General features: G+C 42.5%; 1 protein-coding gene across 3 annotated transcripts in view; it reads left to right on the top strand.

Annotated features, from left to right (window-relative positions):
- prkd3 (protein kinase D3) overlaps window positions 1-18898 on the top strand; it is a 38325-nt gene extending 19427 nt beyond the window's left edge. The window contains exons 3-19 of one of the 3 annotated variants that reach the window (XM_041060840.1): window positions 551-689; window positions 4717-4848; window positions 5449-5606; window positions 6514-6706; window positions 6823-6900; window positions 6991-7177; window positions 7731-7854; window positions 8076-8153; window positions 11214-11490; window positions 13297-13346; window positions 13788-13860; window positions 13982-14088; window positions 14251-14412; window positions 15443-15541; window positions 15629-15896; window positions 16366-16451; window positions 16861-18898. In XM_041060840.1, the coding sequence (XP_040916774.1) occupies window positions 551-689; window positions 4717-4848; window positions 5449-5606; window positions 6514-6706; window positions 6823-6900; window positions 6991-7177; window positions 7731-7854; window positions 8076-8153; window positions 11214-11490; window positions 13297-13346; window positions 13788-13860; window positions 13982-14088; window positions 14251-14412; window positions 15443-15541; window positions 15629-15896; window positions 16366-16451; window positions 16861-17034 (2385 nt within the window). In that variant the 3' untranslated portion in view covers window positions 17035-18898. Of the gene's footprint in view, window positions 1-550; window positions 690-4716; window positions 4849-5448; window positions 5607-6513; window positions 6707-6822; window positions 6901-6990; window positions 7178-7730; window positions 7855-8075; window positions 8154-11213; window positions 11491-13293; window positions 13347-13787; window positions 13861-13981; window positions 14089-14250; window positions 14413-15442; window positions 15542-15628; window positions 15897-16365; window positions 16452-16860 lie in introns of all 3 variants that reach the window. The other 2 variants (XM_041060838.1, XM_041060839.1) reach the window with 2 other exon arrangements.
- Window positions 18899-19964: the final 1066 nt, after the last annotated feature.

Below are 19964 nucleotides of genomic sequence, written 5' to 3' on the forward strand. Positions count from 1 at the left end.
TGGAGTAGTTTATCATGGTGGTTCCTGTGTTAATGGAAACAACACAAAATAAAAGACTCATAAAACAGGCACAGAGCAGTGCACCTGGGCTTTATGACTTGATGAAAATAAACGTGGTCCACTAATTTTGATTGCAGCAGGGAAAATGGACATCAGTCTTCAATGAAGGGTCTTTTTCCTGGTATTTCCTCTCGCTTTATAGTTTAGATTTGTCTGAAGGGGGGAAAGGAGGTCTGGGCAGGAGCTCTCTTCCTGAGCCACCGGGTTCAAAATGCACCTCATACTGAGCGTGATGTAAGTCATGGGAAATGACGTAATATGAGAGCGTCTGTCCTTGTGTGTTTTTACAGGAGGTTTTCTATGGAACAGATTGTGAATATGAGTCAGACAAAGGGAGCTGATCTGAGTCTCCTTCTGTGTTCTGTATCAGATTTATGCGGTAACAATAAATATGCTCACACATTACCTCTATCACCATTTATCAGGCTTAGTACTTCAGTAGCATTTTTACTATACTTATATTTTAACTCATGTCTTCATTTCTCCCCAGTTCCCGGAGTGTGGCTTCTTTGGCATGTACGACAAAATCCTGCTGTTCCGCCACAACTTAAATGACGAGAACATCCTGCAGAGGCTGACCTCAGCAGAAGAAATCCATGAAGGAGACCTCATTGAGGTGGTGCTCTCTGGTACGTGAACCGCACTGCAGCTGTACACATTGTGTATCGCAATGAACGAATATGTTGGATGATTTACGCACACCCTTTTTCTCCAGCATCTCAGATCAGTTAAAACATGAACAAAGTTGAACTAAAATGAATTACTACTTAGCGTCTTTGTGAAGGAGAAAAAAAAAAAAAAGAAGAACCATTAAGGTCAGCAGACCTTGTGAACTGTTGCTCTTGGCAAATGTAAAGGTACAGAATGAACAAGAGGTTCTAAACGTCCAGTCACGGAGTTTAGACCTCCTAATATGCTAGGTGTTTCTAAATCCAAATTAGATATCCACATCACTTCCAGCCCCTCATCACTGAAGCTAAAGGTCAGAGGAATGTTTAATGTAATATTTAATGTTGAATGCAGTAGCTTGAAAGCAGTTGCAAACATCAAAAGGGCTAAGGAAACCCAGCTGGAGACTTTGAGCCTGTTTCACTGAGGGGGAAGAGGTATGGTATAAAAACTGAGACTGCAGAAACCAGTCACTCTGACAGATCTTCATTTATCTTCTTATGCTCATGTCAGCTGAAACACCAGCAGAGATTGTGTATGAATTGTAATACAGTGACTTTGCTGGCACAGCTTTGTTTCAGTCTGTTTGAGTCCAAAACAAACAGTCTTAAGGTCATGCTTCTTTAGTCTTCCAAAACAGTAGAAAAACGAACATAAAATTCCACCGAGCAGTATAAGCCAAGTGTTTTTAAGTCCAAACAATTGACTAAAACTAATAAACCGGAGGAAGCTTGACTCGTTACATTTTTTGTGACTAGTCGGAGCTGACACTTTTTCCAGTAAACGCCTGTTGTGTCTTGTTCAAGGGCACTTGAGTGGGTCAGACACTTACTGTCAGAGTCCTCTGTGTAATCACTTAAACCTCACTGCCCAAAGGAAATACAGTTCTTGAGCAATTTTACGTAGCTAGGTGAATGACTACAAGTGAATCACTCTACACTTCACTCACTTACTCACCTGCTTTTGATTTTGCAATAAACCTGTTTTCTTTTCTCATGTTTTTTTTTTTTTTTTGTTTCTTCCTCGTCAAAGTTTCCATCAGATTGTCTACCTTTATAGGGGTGCCACACAGGTGTTCTGGTTTTTCTTTGTCATTTCCTGCGATGAATGAATCAACTTCCTGTGCGTTGCTGAGACCAACAAATGGCTCAGAGTATCTGTTCTGCTCTAATCTGTCCTCCTGCTCCCATCTGTCTCCATTAGGAAGCACCTGACACCACCTGTGCTGAATATCTCCTCCTCTCTCCTGGGCTGAGAGTATTGTTTGTGGGGATTTAGATGGGATGATTGTATAGGTTCAGGATCTGAGGATACTTCAGGCATCAGGGCTGAGGAATGTAGACTAAAGACTGGAGAACTTCCTTCTTTTTGTTCCTGACTGTCTGTGTTTGTCTTGTGCTCTCTTCTGTGTCAGTCTTTGTTGCTCTGTTTCCCTCCTCTGCTTTCTCTCATCCTAATCCTTCCTACCTCAACAAATCCATCTGCAGGTGTAAGCTCCACCAGCGGAGCTTGACAGTTTATGGCCTCAGATATACTTGATGAAAAGCACGACAGAAGAAGATCTCAAATATGCTACATGTGCAACACATTCTGTTTTTTTTTTTTTTTTAATTTCATTGAACACTCAATAAACTTGGCCCTCTTCATCAGAGGGGCTTTGCTATGTCAGACACTTGATCTTTGTTTGAGAAACACGAGCTGAGAGATCCACATTCCCAAGCCTTTCATTTGGTTCAGAGAAAATATGAACCTTTTCTGCCCCGCAATTTGTCTCCTGTCATCTTCCGTTCAGCGTTCCTTAACCAACCTGCTGTTGGATTCTGCGGCTGTGGGAGAGAGACCGTCTGAATATCTCTCTTGCTGCGAGAGGGAGGCAGAAGTGGCTTTTTCTTGGCCGCGGGCTCAAAGCAGAGGGCTTGTTTTTCCTGCAGTAAGTGATTGTAGTAGACCCGCGGAGTGTAAACACTCTCTGATGTGCGGGGCGGTCCTGGACACAGCGGACACTGTGCAGGCCATCTCGGCCCGTGAGGTTTGAGGTTTGGCCTGACCGATTGTCCCTTTGTTCTGTTTCTCACTCCCTCGTATTCCCACCCACTTTCACAAGCTCCTTATTCACCACTGCCGGCGGTGTGAAATTGATATTTTACAATACCTTCTGTTTGTCATAAATATGGCAAACTTGTTTTTCTCAGATGGAAACTTGTGGCCTCCAAATGGAGGCTCAGTGCACCAAAGCAAACAGATAGTGCATTCATGTGAGCCTCTCCGCTCGTGAGAAGTGCTGCGAAAAACAACATTTGGAGTTTATGTTTGGCGTTGTTTGATGCTAATTAGCATGACAAGCATTACATAACACTGCGACTGCTAAGAAGCAGCCAGTTGTTTTGCAGACGTGTGTGAAAAAGCTCATGAATGCTCGCCTTTCATGTGTCTGTGTCAGGGAGCTGTGTTTGCTCCGTGACATGTGACCTGCCAGAGCTCTTTCTTCTCTCTCAAATCAAACCCAAACTTCGAACGTCATCCCACCAGCCGCCGCGCTTCTCTGAAGTGGAGAAAAATGTGGCCTGATTCTTTTCAGATGATCTCCCCTCGCGTTGATGGTGTGAACATGAATATCTCGAGAATTTCATTGCAGTGGTCTCATGCGGTGACTTTAAAGTTTATATTTAAGTTTCTTCATTTGGTTTGACCTTCAAATTAACCCTTGACCCGACTTTCCTGTGGAAATGTGGCATTCTTTTGTCAAATTAACACGTCAGAGTGATTCAGTGTGACTGGCTGTTTATCGCCTGTGAGGATTTCTGTGACTGAGGGTTTCTTTTTCTCTGAATCTCAAATTGTTTTCTTTCTTCAAGGATGTTTTCTCTTTATTTTATACAGAGCATGTGCTGACTCTTGACAAAAGAAAATGTTTTTTTATTCTTTCTTTTTTTTTTTTTTTTTTTTTTTAATGACCATATGTCACATTTGTTGTTCAAATCTGCATCTCATCACAGCACCAACAGCTGAGCATGCCCTCACTTGTACAAGGAAATATGTGCTTGGCTGAATCACCTCAAAGGAAATGAACTAACACACGCTATATATGACATTACCGTTGACACCACACAGGTTTTGCTGCTTAACCTGTGTGTAAAGATTAACCGTTCGCTCGGCAGCCACTGGTCAAATGATTGCACAGGAACATTTTGCTAATGCAGGCTCTGAGAGAAGAAAAGCCTCACACACACACACACACACACACACACACACACACACACACACACACACACACACACACACACACACACACACACACACACACACACAGGTTTGGCAGCAGTCATCTCCATATCTTACTCATCTTCACATATTTGATGATTCACAGCCATGATTAACCAAGTCTTGCTTCCAGCAATGAGCTCAGTGTGTCTGCTCGACACAAAAGAGCAGAAAAATAAGGGAAGAGTAAGAGAGAGAGACACATCCACAGCTCGTTTGGATTTTATATCAAGTGCATGATAACAAAGATGGACTGATACAACAGGATTGTGGTGTGTTTCTCTGGTGTCTTACGGGTGTGCCCTGTACACTTGCATCAAACTAAAAGTTGGAATGATGAAATTGAAGTTGTTGCACTGCAGGTGTGACGCCCTCTACTGCAGCAGTGTGGATACAGCACTCTGATGAGAGTTTCTGGAGCACTGGCAGAGAGCTTCTTCTTTGATTTCTTTTAAATATTTTTTTTCCCCAGCAAAAGCCCATACACGTGTGAAACATACACATAGTGAAACTGTATATTGTCTGCAATATTGCTTTGATATAAAAACACAGTTGTCAAATACATGTGATAAATAGCCACGCTCTTCTTGGGTTTTTTTATTCCTTTGTCATCATTTCTCATATTTATTTTTCTTCTGATCCTTCGTTTTTTCTTTGAAAAAACATTTTCCAGATTTGTTTTGCCTTTGTCAAGTTTTAGTTATACCACTTGTGTGTGGTTTCTAGCTCAAGCAACAGTTGAAGACTTCCAGATCCGACCCCATGCCCTTTTTGTCCACTCCTACAAGGCCCCCACCTTCTGCGACTACTGTGGGGAGATGCTGTGGGGTCTGGTCCGGCAGGGGCTCAAATGTGAAGGTTAGAAACTCGCACACATCACACGCGCACACACACACACACGCACACCTGGACAAATAGTACAGAACATGCTGTGTCTTTCCCAAGCCATTGACTTCTCTAAGACCTTTTACTGTATCACAGGGATAACTCTTAGAAATCCAGCCTGCCTCCTACTGTATCTGTACACATACACAGATGCACAAACACACTACATCTCTGACCTCAGGAATGTATCAGGGAGGTATACAAGCAAACAACAAAGATTCGGCCCAGGCACTGTAGCCAGTGAAACACTTGACATTCAGATCCCAGTGGAGTTATGGCACGCCAGCTCGCTTACATTTATTTGTCATCGCTGGATCAGATTCGAATCATATTCTTTCATGTCATGGTCATTAAGCTGCATTTGAAGTCCTCTGTGGCTGTGAATTAAATTTAAATAGTTGATTTATCTACCAGTGAAATATGCATAGTCATAAATTCTCTCATATGGGCTTATTCATCTGTGGGGCCACCTTGTGGCTGATTTGCAGAATGAAATATGCTCCCACCTCACAGGCTAATGATGTGTTTTCCTAGTTTTTGTGACTGATGTCATCTGTGTTTTCATGTTTAAAGGATGTGGGCTAAACTACCACAAGCGCTGCGCCTTTAAGATCCCAAATAACTGTACCGGTGTGAGGAAGAGGCGACTGTCTAATGTCTCACTGCCTGTACCCTCCCTCTCCGTCCCCCGACCGGTACCTGCTGAGAATGCCGTGGTCGTCCTGGATGAGGTGAGGTCTGATTGGTGGAGTTATGACTTACATTCTGTACATATGCTTGGATACAAGTGGACAAACACAAAACTATGAAAAATCAGTATCTGCTTATCCTCTGAATGGAAGGACCTAGAAATGTGATGATTTTTTAATCCTTATGCATACAGTGAGCTGGCTGGAGTTTTGGCATCATCCTAAATCAGACTGGAAAGCCAGGTGAACTGGCCAAGAATGTGAGGCAGTCAATCTGCATGCTGTTAAACGTTTCTAAACTTATCAAATTTGGCTCTTTTCCACGGGTGAATCTCCTGGGCCCTGTCGTAGAACACCACTGATGCAGAAAATTGAATTGAGCTGCACAGAGCTCTGCCGAGAGATCCTCCGTGAGGTCTTACGAAACAGTTTTTGCATAAGTCCACACTGGAATATTCTCCTCGTGTCTGTGTCCCCACGAAAGGTCATCAGGAAATGTAATTATGCTAATGACATTAAAAGTCCATTGAAGTCCAAGTTTAGGTATTTGCTCACTTGCTGGCAAAAAAAATGAAGAAAACTTCCTTCCCATTTCGGTCGGGAGCTTCCAGACTGCTCAATTTATTCATATAAAATCAGGAGTAAATGTTCATATGTGGTAAAACATGACAAATCTAATAACCTTGTTTTGACCACCGGGATTGTGTGAACTATGCAAAGTCATGCTAACTCAGTGTGACAGATTTCTTTTTCCCTTTTCCACTGATTTCTTTCTCTTCTTCTGCTGCCATGTCATTATTCACTCTGTCTTTCCCTATCACTCAAATTCTCCCTTTGAGGGTGTTCTTCCTTTTGTTTTTCCCTTTGCTTCCTTCCTGCATATGGTTTTTAATTCTTCCTCCACGTCCCTCCATCTTCCCCCCTTTTTCCATCCTTCCAACCCCCGCAGCAGAGGTCCCATCAGGAGGCAGGGAAGCGGATCCTGTCCTGGAGCGGCAGGCCTATCTGGATGGAGAAGATGGTGCTGGGACGGGTTAAGGTGCCGCACACCTTCGCCATTCATACCTACACTCGGCCCACTATCTGCCAGTACTGCAAGCGTCTGCTCAAGGGTCTCTTTCGCCAGGGCATGCAGTGTAAAGGTAGGACTACATATAAAGAGTGTGTTTCAAAGACACTGTGGTTCACTTTAGGACATTTTGGCAGTGTGTATCATAATTAACTTGTTTTTTGGTTTTTTTTTTATTTTATCTGTCAGATTGCAGATTCAACTGCCATAAGCGGTGTGCTTCAAAGGTACCAAGAGACTGTTTAGGGGAGGTGGACTTCAATGGAGGTTAGTTCTACACCCAGTTTTACAGTGACAGTGGTATATCTCTTAATATTTGTGATTTCAACTACTTGCATATTTCACATACATGTGTAGAGCCAGCCAGCCCTGGCCCAGATTCAGACACTACCATGGATACTATGGAGGTGGACAGTAGTGATATGGATGGCGGCAGAGGGCTGGATGACCCAGAGGAACCCTCAACACCAGATGAGAGGATGTTTGACATGGATTCTCCCTTATTGGATAGAGAGAAGGATGAAGAGCCCATCAAGACCATAAGGTATGAAGATACTAATTTAATTACAGGACTCTCACTTTGGCAACTTTTCTCAGTTGATGAAGTGTAAATTTCTGTAGGTGGCACTGTTTACTTTATTACTTCAGCCATGATGGCTGTCACTTCCTCATGCCAGCTACCCAATTTCATGAATGATTTTTTTTTTGGACAGTTCAGTAAAGAGCAACAGGAAATAAGGAGAGAGGGGAGGAAGACATGCAGCAAAGGTCACCTTCCTGATTCAAACCAGGGACTTTACTGTTATGCTTTGAACCACTAGGTCTAACTGCCCAATTCCTGTGTTTATTCTACGCCAGTCGTGGAGTTTACAGTGTTACCATTGCCGCAAACATAAAATGCATCACTTCCTGTGCAGGTTTTCTGTCGGGAAAGACCTACCAGACACTCGCTGCTTAGAAAAACAAACAGAGAAAGTTTCATTAACTGGCCACAGGTCAGATAAAATGTAATCAGTTACTGTTTCATTATACTGATCTCTAAATCTGTGACTAATTATGATATTAATCAGTAAAATCTTATTTTTATATGTGTCTAGTCCTTCCACTAGCAGCAACATCCCTCTGATGCGGGTGGTCCAGTCCATCAAACACACCAAGAGGCGGAGCTCCACTGTTGTGAAGGAGGGCTGGATGGTTCATTATACAAGCAGGGACAACCTGGTAAGACCGATAACCCTCAAAAGCTCATCAGAGGAGCCCAGTCTGAAATGGGCTGTGCTTAGCCTGTATGCAGGGGAAAACTCCTTCTCCAAAGCTGTTCACATGTGTTGAATTCAGCACAGAAGGTATTTTGCTTAAGAAACCAACTTTTCGACTACTGCAATATTGGCAACATTTTCAAATTTAGACTCAAACTTGGTGTTTGTTTTCCCTTTTAACAGCGGAAGAGACATTACTGGAGGCTGGACAGCAAGAGTCTGAGTCTCTTCCAGAACGACACCGGAGCCAAGTTCTACAAAGTAAGCATAAAACTGTCATCTCTGCCTTGTTCTTGGAAAATCACGCCTTGTCTTCCATGTTGTTGACACATAGCAACATTCATTAAAATGTCAGAAAAGTGAGGAGTTTAATGCAAGTAGATTCAGTGTCGAGTTCGGGGTGAATAATATCTCTGTAAGTCCTCGTACAGCTCCGCGGACTTGAAAACTTGCCTCTACTTTAATTTCCCACAATTCTAAACTAGTGATAGTGAAGCCAAAAGGGGCTACTTTGTCTTATCCATATTTGAATACTGTCTGTCACACTGTGAGAGGTATGTAAATAAAATCTAAGGAGTGGTAACTGTGTGACTCAGCCTGAAGGGCTGTCGTGTCACAGCTGTGAACCACCTTAAGGTCAGTTCGGCACACTGAAATTTCCCCAGTGGTTTTTCACCCTGCAGCCTTGTCTCTTCCCTGCATGAAGTGAAAGGACACAGTCACTAACCTTCGCTCAGTTTATCTTTTGTGTATCGGGTCATGGGACATTTGAAGGGGTTTTGAAGAGAGAGTCGCAGTTTTGACCACAGGGATCCCCAAGTTGAAAAAAAAAAAAAAAAAGTATGAAAGTGGACAGAAGCTTCTGAGTTAGTAAAACAAACTGATGTAATCTAAGACCAAGGATGAAGTTGTTAAGATTAAGTTCCCACCAAAGTGGGTCATACGTATATTGCACAACCTTATCTCAAAGTCAGCGGTGGCTGTGAGTGAAACGCTATAATTTCGACGTGTAAAATCAGTTGTGGAGAGTGTGTGACACTTCCCGCCCATTGCCAGCACCGTAGTCAGTCATTACACTGCTGCAGGGGCTTAATAGCACAGTAATTACACACTGAAGTCTGAGGGAGGGAACTACAGCCTGCAAGGTAAAGACTTCCACATGTGTGTCGGTGGTTGTTTGTGTGTGTGTATGTGTGTACGTGTGTGTGTGTGTAAGGTGGGGGATGTAATCATTTTATTGTTCATGTAGCACTGCGTGTCTTGAGACTTTGACACCTCCTTGTGCTGTGGCCAGAGTTGTGTTGCAGTGGGATGGTGTGTAGGATGCAGCAGAGTTTCCAGGGTGAGAGCCAGCACATTCGCTTTGACTGTGTGTGTGTGTTGTGTGTGTGTGTTAAATGAGGCGGTTTTGTAAGCAGCTGTATCTACAGTTCTTCTGTTCTTCTTTCTTACCGTCGCTCTCTTTTATGCTGGTTGTGAAACAAGCCTGAAAAAAAGCTTAATTGCCTCACCCTTCTCTCCCAATTATTCTGTCACACCCTGCATAGCCTGCCACTAAAGCCTCGGAGAGGAAACCTCAGTGGGGACTGACTCCTCGGGGTGTGTTTACTGGCAGCTTTATGTGGTTCTTTATTATCAACTTGGCACTCAGCTTCGTTTAAGACCTTCAGGAGGCTAATTGAAGGCTAGCTGTAAATGCCTTCTTTTCATACTCAAAAGTTTGGTCTTTGTTCCAGGCCTTTTGCTTCAGAGTAGTAGATTTATATCTGTGATAGATAACATGACATGTTTTCCTGTGCATACAGTAGAAAAGGGGGTTTCAGGGGGTTCTTTTTAGAAACCACAGATTCTGTATACGCTCAATCTGTTCCCGGGAAATCGCCCTTCTTGGGCATTTTCCTTTAATTTCCTGAAAGTTTCTAGCCTGCTGCTCATCAGTGTGTGGCCACTGTCCTCCCCTTTTCTTTATACCTCCAATCTGATTAGTGGTGGTCGCGTGGTGGCTTGCTTGCCAGGCATGGCAGCCATTTTCACCATTTGGAAGCCATAACGGCTCCTCGTTTGAAGATGAGACCCCTGTACTTGTGGCTTTCTCTGAAGAACCTTTTATGGGGTGAGGGGGCTTCTCTCTGTCTCTGCCAGATTGAGTCCTGTCACAATCAAACGTTGCACCCGCACACACACAACGACTCACACACTACCCCGTAGAAGAACGGTAGTTGCCGTGTCTGTCGTCTCAGTGGCTAGCGGTAGCGCCAGCGGCTCGTGCTCAGATGGGGCCTCTGGCTGGCCCTGCCTTGTAATCAGGAAACCAGAGCGCTTCAGCCGCCGCAGGGCCCTGCTCACGTGACCCAGCCCCGCTAACCACAAGCACTTCATTTGATACTCTGTGGTGAGCCATGTGGAGGGGACAGCGTGTGCCTCTGTGAGCCCCCATTGGCTGGAAATCCTCTGTGTTTATTTCATTTTCGACCCTCCTTCCTCTCTTTGATTTGACAGTGAGTTTGAAGGGGAAGGGGGGGACTTTTAAAGTGAGCTGCAACTGTCCATTCTGTATGTGCTCATAAGAGAGAGAAGAGGACAGGGGAAAGTTAGAGCTTGGATTATTTAACCAACACCCAGCAACTGAGTGGGGAGACTGTGTGTGTGAGTGTCATTACCTGTATGAGTATTGTTTTTGTCATGTTATTGTGTAGGTTGAGAGCTGCATCTTTAGGTTAAGCATTGTCCGATAAAATGGATCTCTGTTTGAATTTGTTTAACTATGAAGTATTGTTTCCATGCGAAGCTACTTTTACGTTTTTTTTTTTTTTAACGTATAGATCAGTAACTTTATGCTTTTCAAAGGTAACAAAGAAACTTGTCAACTTGGTAAAGAGAGGGGATGTGCATTTATTAATATTTTCTCATTTTACTTTTCAGTTTTTATTTATTAACTTTTAAACACTTCCTTTATCAAGTTAATATTAATAATTGGATTTTTTTCCATATCTTTTGAAAAAATATATATTTATAATTATCAATTCACGTATTTTAGTATGTCTTTCTTGTTTTCTCCTCTCTTTACAAGGAAATACGTGTTTAATGCATACAGCACAGTTGTGTATAAGCGTGCATATGTGTTAGTGTGTTTGGTTCCACCTGCTGTTGGACTCTGCTTTGTGTTTTTTTCTGCAAGGAAACTGTTTAAGCCTCAGGTGTAGTGGTTTGCTGTGGAGACAGCAATTCAGCAATTCTTATTTATTTGAGAAGTACAAAATATAATATTATCTGCGTTAGTTATTTATTTTAATTTCAGTCCCTCACTCTCCCCCCACACAGGAAATCCCTCTGTCCGAGATCCTGCAGGTAGAACAGTCCAGAGACTACAGTAATCTGGCCCAGGGCAGCAACCCTCACTGCTTCGAGATCATCACAGCAACAATGGTCTACTATGTAGGAGAGAACAACGGCAGTCACTACCACAGCCCCGCACTGGCTGCCTCGGGAGTCGGCATGGAAGTAGCCCAGGGATGGGAGAAGGCCATCAGACAGGCCCTGATGCCCGTCACCCCCCAGCCCAGTGTGGCCAGTGCTGCTGGCCAGGGCAAAGATCACAGTAAGTACAAAAGTTTTACAACTCTCTTGTGCCAAAAGCACTTATTTGTCTCTAACTGAAACTTAAAATGAGAATTAAGCAGCTTACAACCTAAGGATGGTGACCTTTTGTTAATTTCACATGTTTCCCTGAAAATTTTCTTTCTTTGTGAGTATGACTTTGTGTTTGGTTTAGACAAGAGTTTCCCTTTTCAGTGATGACTTGTAATATTGCTGGGTTTTTCCTGCTTTAACACAAGGCTAAAGTATCTGCTAAGGCCACAACAAATGAAAAGTGTTTCTCACCCTGATTACCTGTGTTGAAACAAAAAAAAACTCTTAGATAGAAGGCCCTTCTCAACTTTCGATAGCCAGGGAAAGCCCTCTGTTAGAGTCTATAGGTCAAAGAAGTGAGACTGTGAACCAAGTCACTGTTTGACAGTATTGAAAATGAACTGACTGTGCAGAAACTGAGCCTCTCTCAGGTCAGAGGTGTTGTAGGTACTGTAAACCTGAAACAAAAACTCATTTTGTCACTTCAGAAACCACTTCAGCATTTCGAAATGACAACTCGCTGTATAAAACTGTCCGCGCTCTGTGGACCTGGATTTATTTATTAAGGGTATAGTTGGCAATAAAAATCCAATACACTTTTTAGCTTCCTATCAAACAAAGCAGCTCGTACCGAGCCACAGAACACAACTCCAGCCAATCATCAGCAGGGGGCCTTTGTGCTAGTGTACTGGGCTGTCTGCTGACACCAGTTTCACTCCGACCTCTCCCTCTTCTTCTGCCTCTGTCTCCCTCTTCCACGTCCACGCACACAATGATTGTAGCTACATCAATATATTAATGAGCCCTAAATAACATCAGAGAATAGAATATTACTTTGCCAACTTGGTATAAAAATATTTGACTTGCTACGGCAAATCGAACATTATTTCCCTTGGAATTACATGTCTTCGCCTGTGTAACAGTACTATCACACCTATGTGCTCTACACTGTAGTAAGAAGAAAATCTAAAAACGTCAGAGATATAACCTTTTAACTCTGTTATTTTCTTCCTTGCAAAAGTTAGAGTAAAAGTTACCCTTGCCACTGAAGTTACTAGCGATAACATTACAGATACATAAGCTAAGCTACTCCTGAGCTTACACTCTGCTTTCCACCATATTTCTCTTCTGGTCCGCTAGCCCAGTTGTTAGTGTTGTTCCCTTGGCAACACGCGTCCTTGAATTTGGGGGGAGGAGTTACAGAAGGAGCACTGAAGCGAGGGGTATATTTGTTTGGCTGTTGAGGCTGATTTTTTTTTTTTTTTTAATCTGCAAATGTCTGTGTAATATAAGTGGTCCTTTCTGTCAATTAAAATAAAAAGCGTTTCATCTGAGATTAAAACAAAATTTTTGTGTGCAACATCAGCTTAATGATCACAACACCCCGTTTTGTACATGCTTTTATCTCTGATTTTCTATTCATTGTGCAGAATTAGCCCCAGCGGCTGTCTAAATTCCCAGTTATGAAATGCAATGCATTCTTGCATCATTCAGTCACACATAGCTTCCCAGATCAATTTTATAGCCAATTTATTGTGTAATAAAATGCTTCATTATGTGGGGCTGTGACTTATTGCATGCAGCTGCAGGGAAAATTGGAAAAAAATTGGAAAATTGGAAAATTGTGAAAAAAAAAAAAAAAGAAATGTGAGTATGTGAGCAATGTGCCTCAGACTGCGATCACTAAAGGACTTACTGATTGCTTTATGCATTGTTAAAGTGGCGTTTTTCAGTTGTTGAATGTGGAAACATCATTTGTGTTCCCCTCCAGAAGAGCTGTCCATCAGCATATCTGTGTCCAACTGCCAGATCCAGGAGAACGTGGTGAGTGGGGCTTCTTTTTTTTTGAATTTTCTTTTTTTTTTTTGAGATATTCTTGCACAACTTCCCAGCATAGCCTGCAAATGCATGCATTCATGTGCTATTAAAATAGCTGTTGTGGTAACACCAGAAACGACATCCTACTGTGTTTTACTGAAACCTCTAATGGAAGCTTTAATGCTGCACAAATGGGGAAGCTGCAGATTCTTTTTTTTTTTTTTTTTTTTGGTCAAGGAATTTTCATCTTGGTTCCACTTCTGCATTGAGTGCAAGTTTAATATTTGGCAATACCAGGAACCATTCAACCATTCAATAGTTTTGACAGGATCAAGATGATATAACTGTTGCTGACTGCCAATGACAGCACAGAAAGTTAACTGAATGTTTCCTCAAGTAAAAGCAAAATACAGTTATTAAGTAACAGTGCAAACTGTCTCTGTGCAGGACATTGCCTCTGTGTACCAAATATTTTCTGACGAGGTGCTGGGGTCAGGCCAGTTTGGCATCGTGTATGGAGGTACATTTCTCTTTTATTATGGTAGCACCTACATTTTATATACTATAGATCTACTGTGTTTGTCTTAAATTCGTAGGCTGTTTAACGTTTTTTTATTTTACCGTGTCCCATAATGTCGTAGGCAAACACAGAAAGAGCGGCAGAGATGTGGCCATCAAAGTTATCGACAAGATGCGATTTCCCACGAAGCAGGAGAGCCAGCTAAGGAATGAGGTTGCCATTTTACAGGTAATGACCAGAATTCACCAAAATGATGAACAGCATGAAATGAAAGCAGATAACAAACATGTTTCAAACAATTTAGTCAATTTTTGTCTCTTATGTTACAGACCAATAAAGTTCTATGAAAGCAGAAATTTCAACTTGATGTCATTATCTGCTCTTGTTCAGAATCTGCACCACCCAGGTATCGTCAACTTGGAGTGTATGTTTGAGACGCCAGAGCGGGTCTTTGTTGTCATGGAGAAGCTGCACGGCGACATGCTGGAGATGATCCTGTCCAGCGAGAAGAGCAAACTGCCTGAACGAATCACCAAGTTTCTAGTCACACAGGTCCGTGTTGCAGAAATAAGCTTCTTTTCCCTTTGCTCCAACTCTTTTTGCCTTTTTTCTCCTCTCAAGTCTTTAAGATTCCAGCCCTCTCACGCTGATACTAACCAGAATGCTCCATAGGCTAATGCTATTATATTCTTTCTGAAAGCAGTTGGTCATTGTCAAATAAAGTGATAATCACTTAGATCTACCACATGCATCATTGCCTTTCCACACTTTTTACTTTTAAATTGCATCATCCTTCACTCCTTTCTTGCATTTTTGTGTCTTAATTTATTTTCCACTGTAGTTTTCCGTCACTCTGTCCCTGTATCATCCCTCCTGTGTTTGGGGTGTGTTAGCCCACTGTGAATGAGCCTGTGCTCCAGCTCCAGGTCCTGTTTATTCTTGTGGTGAGCTGATTTGTGCATGTGTGTCAGGGGTGGGGGTGTTGTTTAGGGGATTGGTCTGCATGGCATCACGGCCTCCTCCCTGGCCGTGGATTACAGTCTGCAGCTCGCTGGTGGCTTTGTGGGCTGATTAGAAGAGCAGCAGGCCCCTGGGCCTCCGCGGATCCCGATTCCCAAACAGGAGCGGGGCCATTAACAACAGTCCCATTAGCTGCGGCAGGCCTGGCTCTGATGTGGCCAGGAGGACTTCTGTCAAAGCCAGGGTCAGGATAGGGGAGCCAGGCGCACTGTGGTTTTGGTACAGGGCCATAGGCAGACATGCATGCAGCACTAGCTAATACTAGCACTCGTGAATATAGATGGGATGATGAAATGAGATCATATTTCTTTATGTGAAGGTGCTGGTCAAGATGGAACTATTTAAGGGCATTAGCATGCTTATACTGTGATTTTTCCACATGGCAACACCATAAATTCTACTGCATAGATTATACAGACATTCCCCTGTTTATACCATATGGTGCATACATTAAAACCTTTAGATGCTGGTCTAAAAAAAAAACATTGGGAACATTCATACATATTGTCATCTGGATTTTTCTGAGCTAAGTCTGTGATTTTTGGACCTTTGGTTACAACAGATCCTGGTGGCCTTGAGACATCTGCACTTCAAAAACATTGTTCACTGTGACTTGAAGCCTGAGAATGTACTACTAGCCTCTGCAGAGCCCTTTCCTCAGGTAAAAAAAAGTAAATATATCTATGTTTCTGGTCCGTCCACACATGTGCGTAAATTCCATGACAATGTTTTTCCTTTCTTTACCCAGGTGAAGCTGTGTGACTTTGGCTTTGCCCGTATCATCGGTGAGAAGTCGTTCCGGCGGTCTGTAGTGGGCACTCCGGCTTACCTGGCTCCAGAGGTGCTGCGCAGTAAAGGCTACAACCGCTCCTTAGACATGTGGTCAGTGGGAGTCATTGTGTACGTCAGCTTGAGCGGGACATTCCCTTTTAATGAGGACGAGGACATTAACGATCAGATCCAGAATGCTGCATTCATGTACCCACCTACACCCTGGAAGGACATCTCTGCAGAAGGTAATTTGTCTGTTTACTCAGTTTACTCATATTCACCGGTGCTGGCAGTGAGTATGACCTTCACTCTTGTAAGCAGTTGGTGACCTGGCTGCTCCTGTATTTTCATGTCAAACTGATACTCAGACATGTTGCCTCAGTGCTGTCCTGCCCACCTACATGTCTAGGTTGTCTGCACTTTGCTCTTACTTTTCTTTGTCTGTGGTCGAGATGAATCACTTTCAGATCTCCCCAGCTGCCCAAGCTGTAGCTCCTCCTACGCAGAATGTAAAATATATTACAAGGTGAAGCAACTGATAAACATGTAGATGATATGGAGTAAAGCATCTACAGTAGTCCCTGTTGTTGTTGTGATACACTGCTGATTTTTATCGTTGGGTGTGAACAAGTCTTGCCTCTTCAGAAGTCAAATCGAGACAGTGTAAAATAAGTTTACTGACGCTGTCATTGTCGCTGACATTTCCCCTTACAGCCACAGATCTCATCAACAATCTTCTCCAAGTCAAGATGAGGAAGAGGTACAGTGTGGACAAGTGTCTCAGCCATCCCTGGTTACAGGTGACAAATTTCTCTTTTTTTAAATTTTTGACCCTTTAAATTTATATTTTCTATCCAAAAATAAAACTTTTCATGGTCCAGTTTTGCTAAGATGTTAAAAAATGTAGACATAAAAACAGGGGTTCAGATGTAGCCCACTTTTTGCCTTCCTTGTAACATTATACTTCCTGCTTACATGCCCCACGGCATTATGGGAATCCTGGTTCAAAAATTTAGAACATGACCCCAAATATGTATGTATGTATGGAAAAAACAAAAAAAAAGCATGGCATGCCTGACTGAGAGTTAAAAACAAGCACAAAAGCTGGGGTTCTGAGCGTTAAGTTGAATCATTACTGTCAGGAGCACTTCCTCACCAATGAGGACAATGTATTGACTTGATTTTAAAGTCTGTGTCTCTTTTTCTCAGGACTATCAGACATGGCTGGATCTCAGGGAGTTTGAGACGCGGCGAGGCGAGCGCTACATCACCCACGAGAGCGACGACGCACGTTGGGAGGAGTACGCAGACGAGAACAGTCTCGTTTACCCCAAACATTTTATCATGGCTCCCAACCTGGACGACATGGAAGAGGACCCCTAGTGGCACGGGGGACTTACTGCACCACATGTGTGTGTGTGTTAAGGACAAGGATTGTCATCAGGACTTTTTGCATGAAGCTTTGGGAGCGGTGGATTTTCCCCCCAGGACTGTTTGTTGTGGAAACAGAGAGAAGCCAATCAGGTAGAGAATTACTCACCATAGGCTTTGAAAGCGGGGAAAACCCGACAGGAATCGTAGCATGGAGCACCGTGACACGCAGCAGGCAGGCGGAGATGCGTGCCACAGAAACGCATTAAAGAACTGTCAGGAGATAAGAGTGTTCCCTCCTCCTTTTTTTTTTGCACAATATCAAAACATTCCATGGATTTGCTCAAGAACAATCACAAAGCCAAAATACGCAAGGTGAACTTTAGTCAGTAAACATACAATTTTGATTGGTTTTGAGTAATAATATGGCTCTGTTCTTTAAGTAAGAGAGGAGATCAGAGAGATATCTTACACCAGGAGTAAAGGGCACTTTTCACAAGGGATTTACAGCATGAGAATCAAACACAGAGTTTATTCTCATCTCCAGACTGTTTGTGAGACTGTCCTTTGGCATGAAACTGGAACTATCACATGTATTTGTATGTCTTTTTTTTTTAATGTATTTAGTAATTGTGGTAGGTTTTTGCACTATATTACCACTGAACATAGCAACTGAATAGTAACGCTATTCGCTGCTACAGAGAGCAAACAGCTTTTGAGGGTCCAGTCTGGGTGCAAAGTGTTAAAGAGTGGTAACCAGTAGAAAGCTGATGCAGCTCACATACTATTGGCTGTTAGAGTATGTTTAGTGGCAGCTAATTAGCGTGTATGTTTCACCAGCTTTCACCTGGACAAAGTGACAAACAGACCCTGACCAAACATGTTAACAAAAACTATTCATTTCAGTGTTTCCAAACTATTTTTTCTTAATTAACGTTGTTCATTACTAAATTGCTGCAAGACCGTAGCCCTGAACGTTGAGTAAATGCAATAATGGAGCCAATACTTCTATTCAACATGAAGTTAAAATCAGCAATGGACTCTATGTTAGAGTATCATGCTTCTGTGTACCCTTTACTTTTTCAGTATGGTTGAATGTGACTCCATTTCTGAATTACTGTATGTGTTTTTGATGCTCTGTTTCCAACCTAGGTTTTTACACAGAACAAAATATTGGTGTCCATTTTCTTGTTTATTATGTCGTCAGGACCATTTCAACAGCCCTTTTGTCTAGACAGTAGACATCGTGGAAACGAAGTATAATTACAGTTCGGTTCACATGGGAGTTTATAGTGCTACCGTTTTGTTATTTGCTTTATTGGTGTGTTTTGGGAGTACGTTCCTGTTTCCTGTTGTCCCTTTCCCGTCTTTGTTGCCGCTGGATTGGCAGGTGTCAGTGTTTTGTATATTTCAGTTCATACCAGTGGAATAAAAACCCAACGTCTTAACTGAGAATTAAAGTTTTCTTCTGGCTGTCTTCCTGTTCACGCTCCTGACTTTAACAATAGATTTTGGGTTTCAGTGCCTCGGCACTGCTTATGCATGCATGCATAAAGCCGCCCCGGGTTGTAGCTTTGTGTATGTTCTGTTGTGATGTATGAGTGTTGTGTGTAGTGGTTTCACATGTCAGATCCCATTCTCAGCAGCTGGATGTGATTGTTGCACCACACTGAGCAGCTTGCCCAGCCAGTCGCTCACCGCAAGGGAGTAATGACATAGTTAAAGAGGGTGGTGGTGATGTGGGGGTTTGTGGAAGACTTTGAAATCGCTCATGATAAATGCTATCATGGAATCCCTTCAAGTATCAAACGTGTGTTCAACTCCAGCCATATGAATAAAACGTCTAATTTCTGGACTGTACTTCTGAATGGGCCTATTGTCTGAAGGTACTGTTCACTGTGAACTCCGGGGAATAGACATCTGTCGTTAATTTAACAAAATCTTTGAAGTGTCCTTTCCTTGATTCCTTCACCAATGTTCACTGCACTTACTGTAGACACCGGGTGACCACTGTTAGCAATCACAGCTGGACTTATTGTAGTGCTATCTTCTAATAGCCACTGATGAGAAGCTGAAGGTCAGACTCTTTTTTTTTTTTCTCTTAAAGATACTCAGTACTACTCTCCTGTGTCTGTTAGTCTGAATGATTTCAAGATGTGGACCTTCATAGCAGGCCAGATGACCCCATTAACCCCAGAACCATTTATAGAGTCAACAGGCACAAATACAACAACACTGTTTTGAGAGTTCACTAAGTTGATCCTCACACTGAACAAAAATAAATCCAAACTACCCTCCATAACATATTTTAGTGCAGCTTCTGTTTGTCAGATTTAAAGATACAATGTGAAAAGAGATGTATCTTCAGTTATTTAGAGGAAAGGAAATTAGAGCAAAACTGCTGGGGAAATAAGGCGCAATGTCTCCCTCCTCTGGTTGGATGGGACTGTCATGCTTTTGGTAGTTCATGCCTTTCCTCAAAGATTTAAATGGATTGAATGCTGTGTTGTCTCATTCAAATCTATATTCCACTTTAGAAGTCCTCCTCCATTCTAAAAGATGTTTTTTTTTTGTTAGTTAACTCAGATGTTTGCCTTTCATTGCTCAGAAAGATGTAGGTGAAGAGTTTGACACCAGAAGACTTTTTTTTGCCTTAAGCCTCAGTTTAAGAAGAGCATTAATTACAACTAGTTTAGGACCAGCCATGAAACTGATACAAGTGTCATGTGGAAGCTTGAAGCCTCCAGCACACGCACACTGAAAATGGACTTTTCCATGTAGTAGGAAATATCGTGTATCTAGCAGTAAAATCTCATGGTAATTGGAGGTACATTTTTTATGTTTATCATATACACATGATTATTAAATGCGGACTAATTCTACATATAGTAAAACAGAGGTGTCCAAACTGCACCACAGAGGGACCATGTGGCTGCAGGGTT

The sequence above is a fragment of the Toxotes jaculatrix genome, chromosome 17 (assembly GCF_017976425.1).
Source record: "Toxotes jaculatrix isolate fToxJac2 chromosome 17, fToxJac2.pri, whole genome shotgun sequence".
NCBI lineage: Eukaryota > Metazoa > Chordata > Actinopteri > Toxotidae > Toxotes > Toxotes jaculatrix.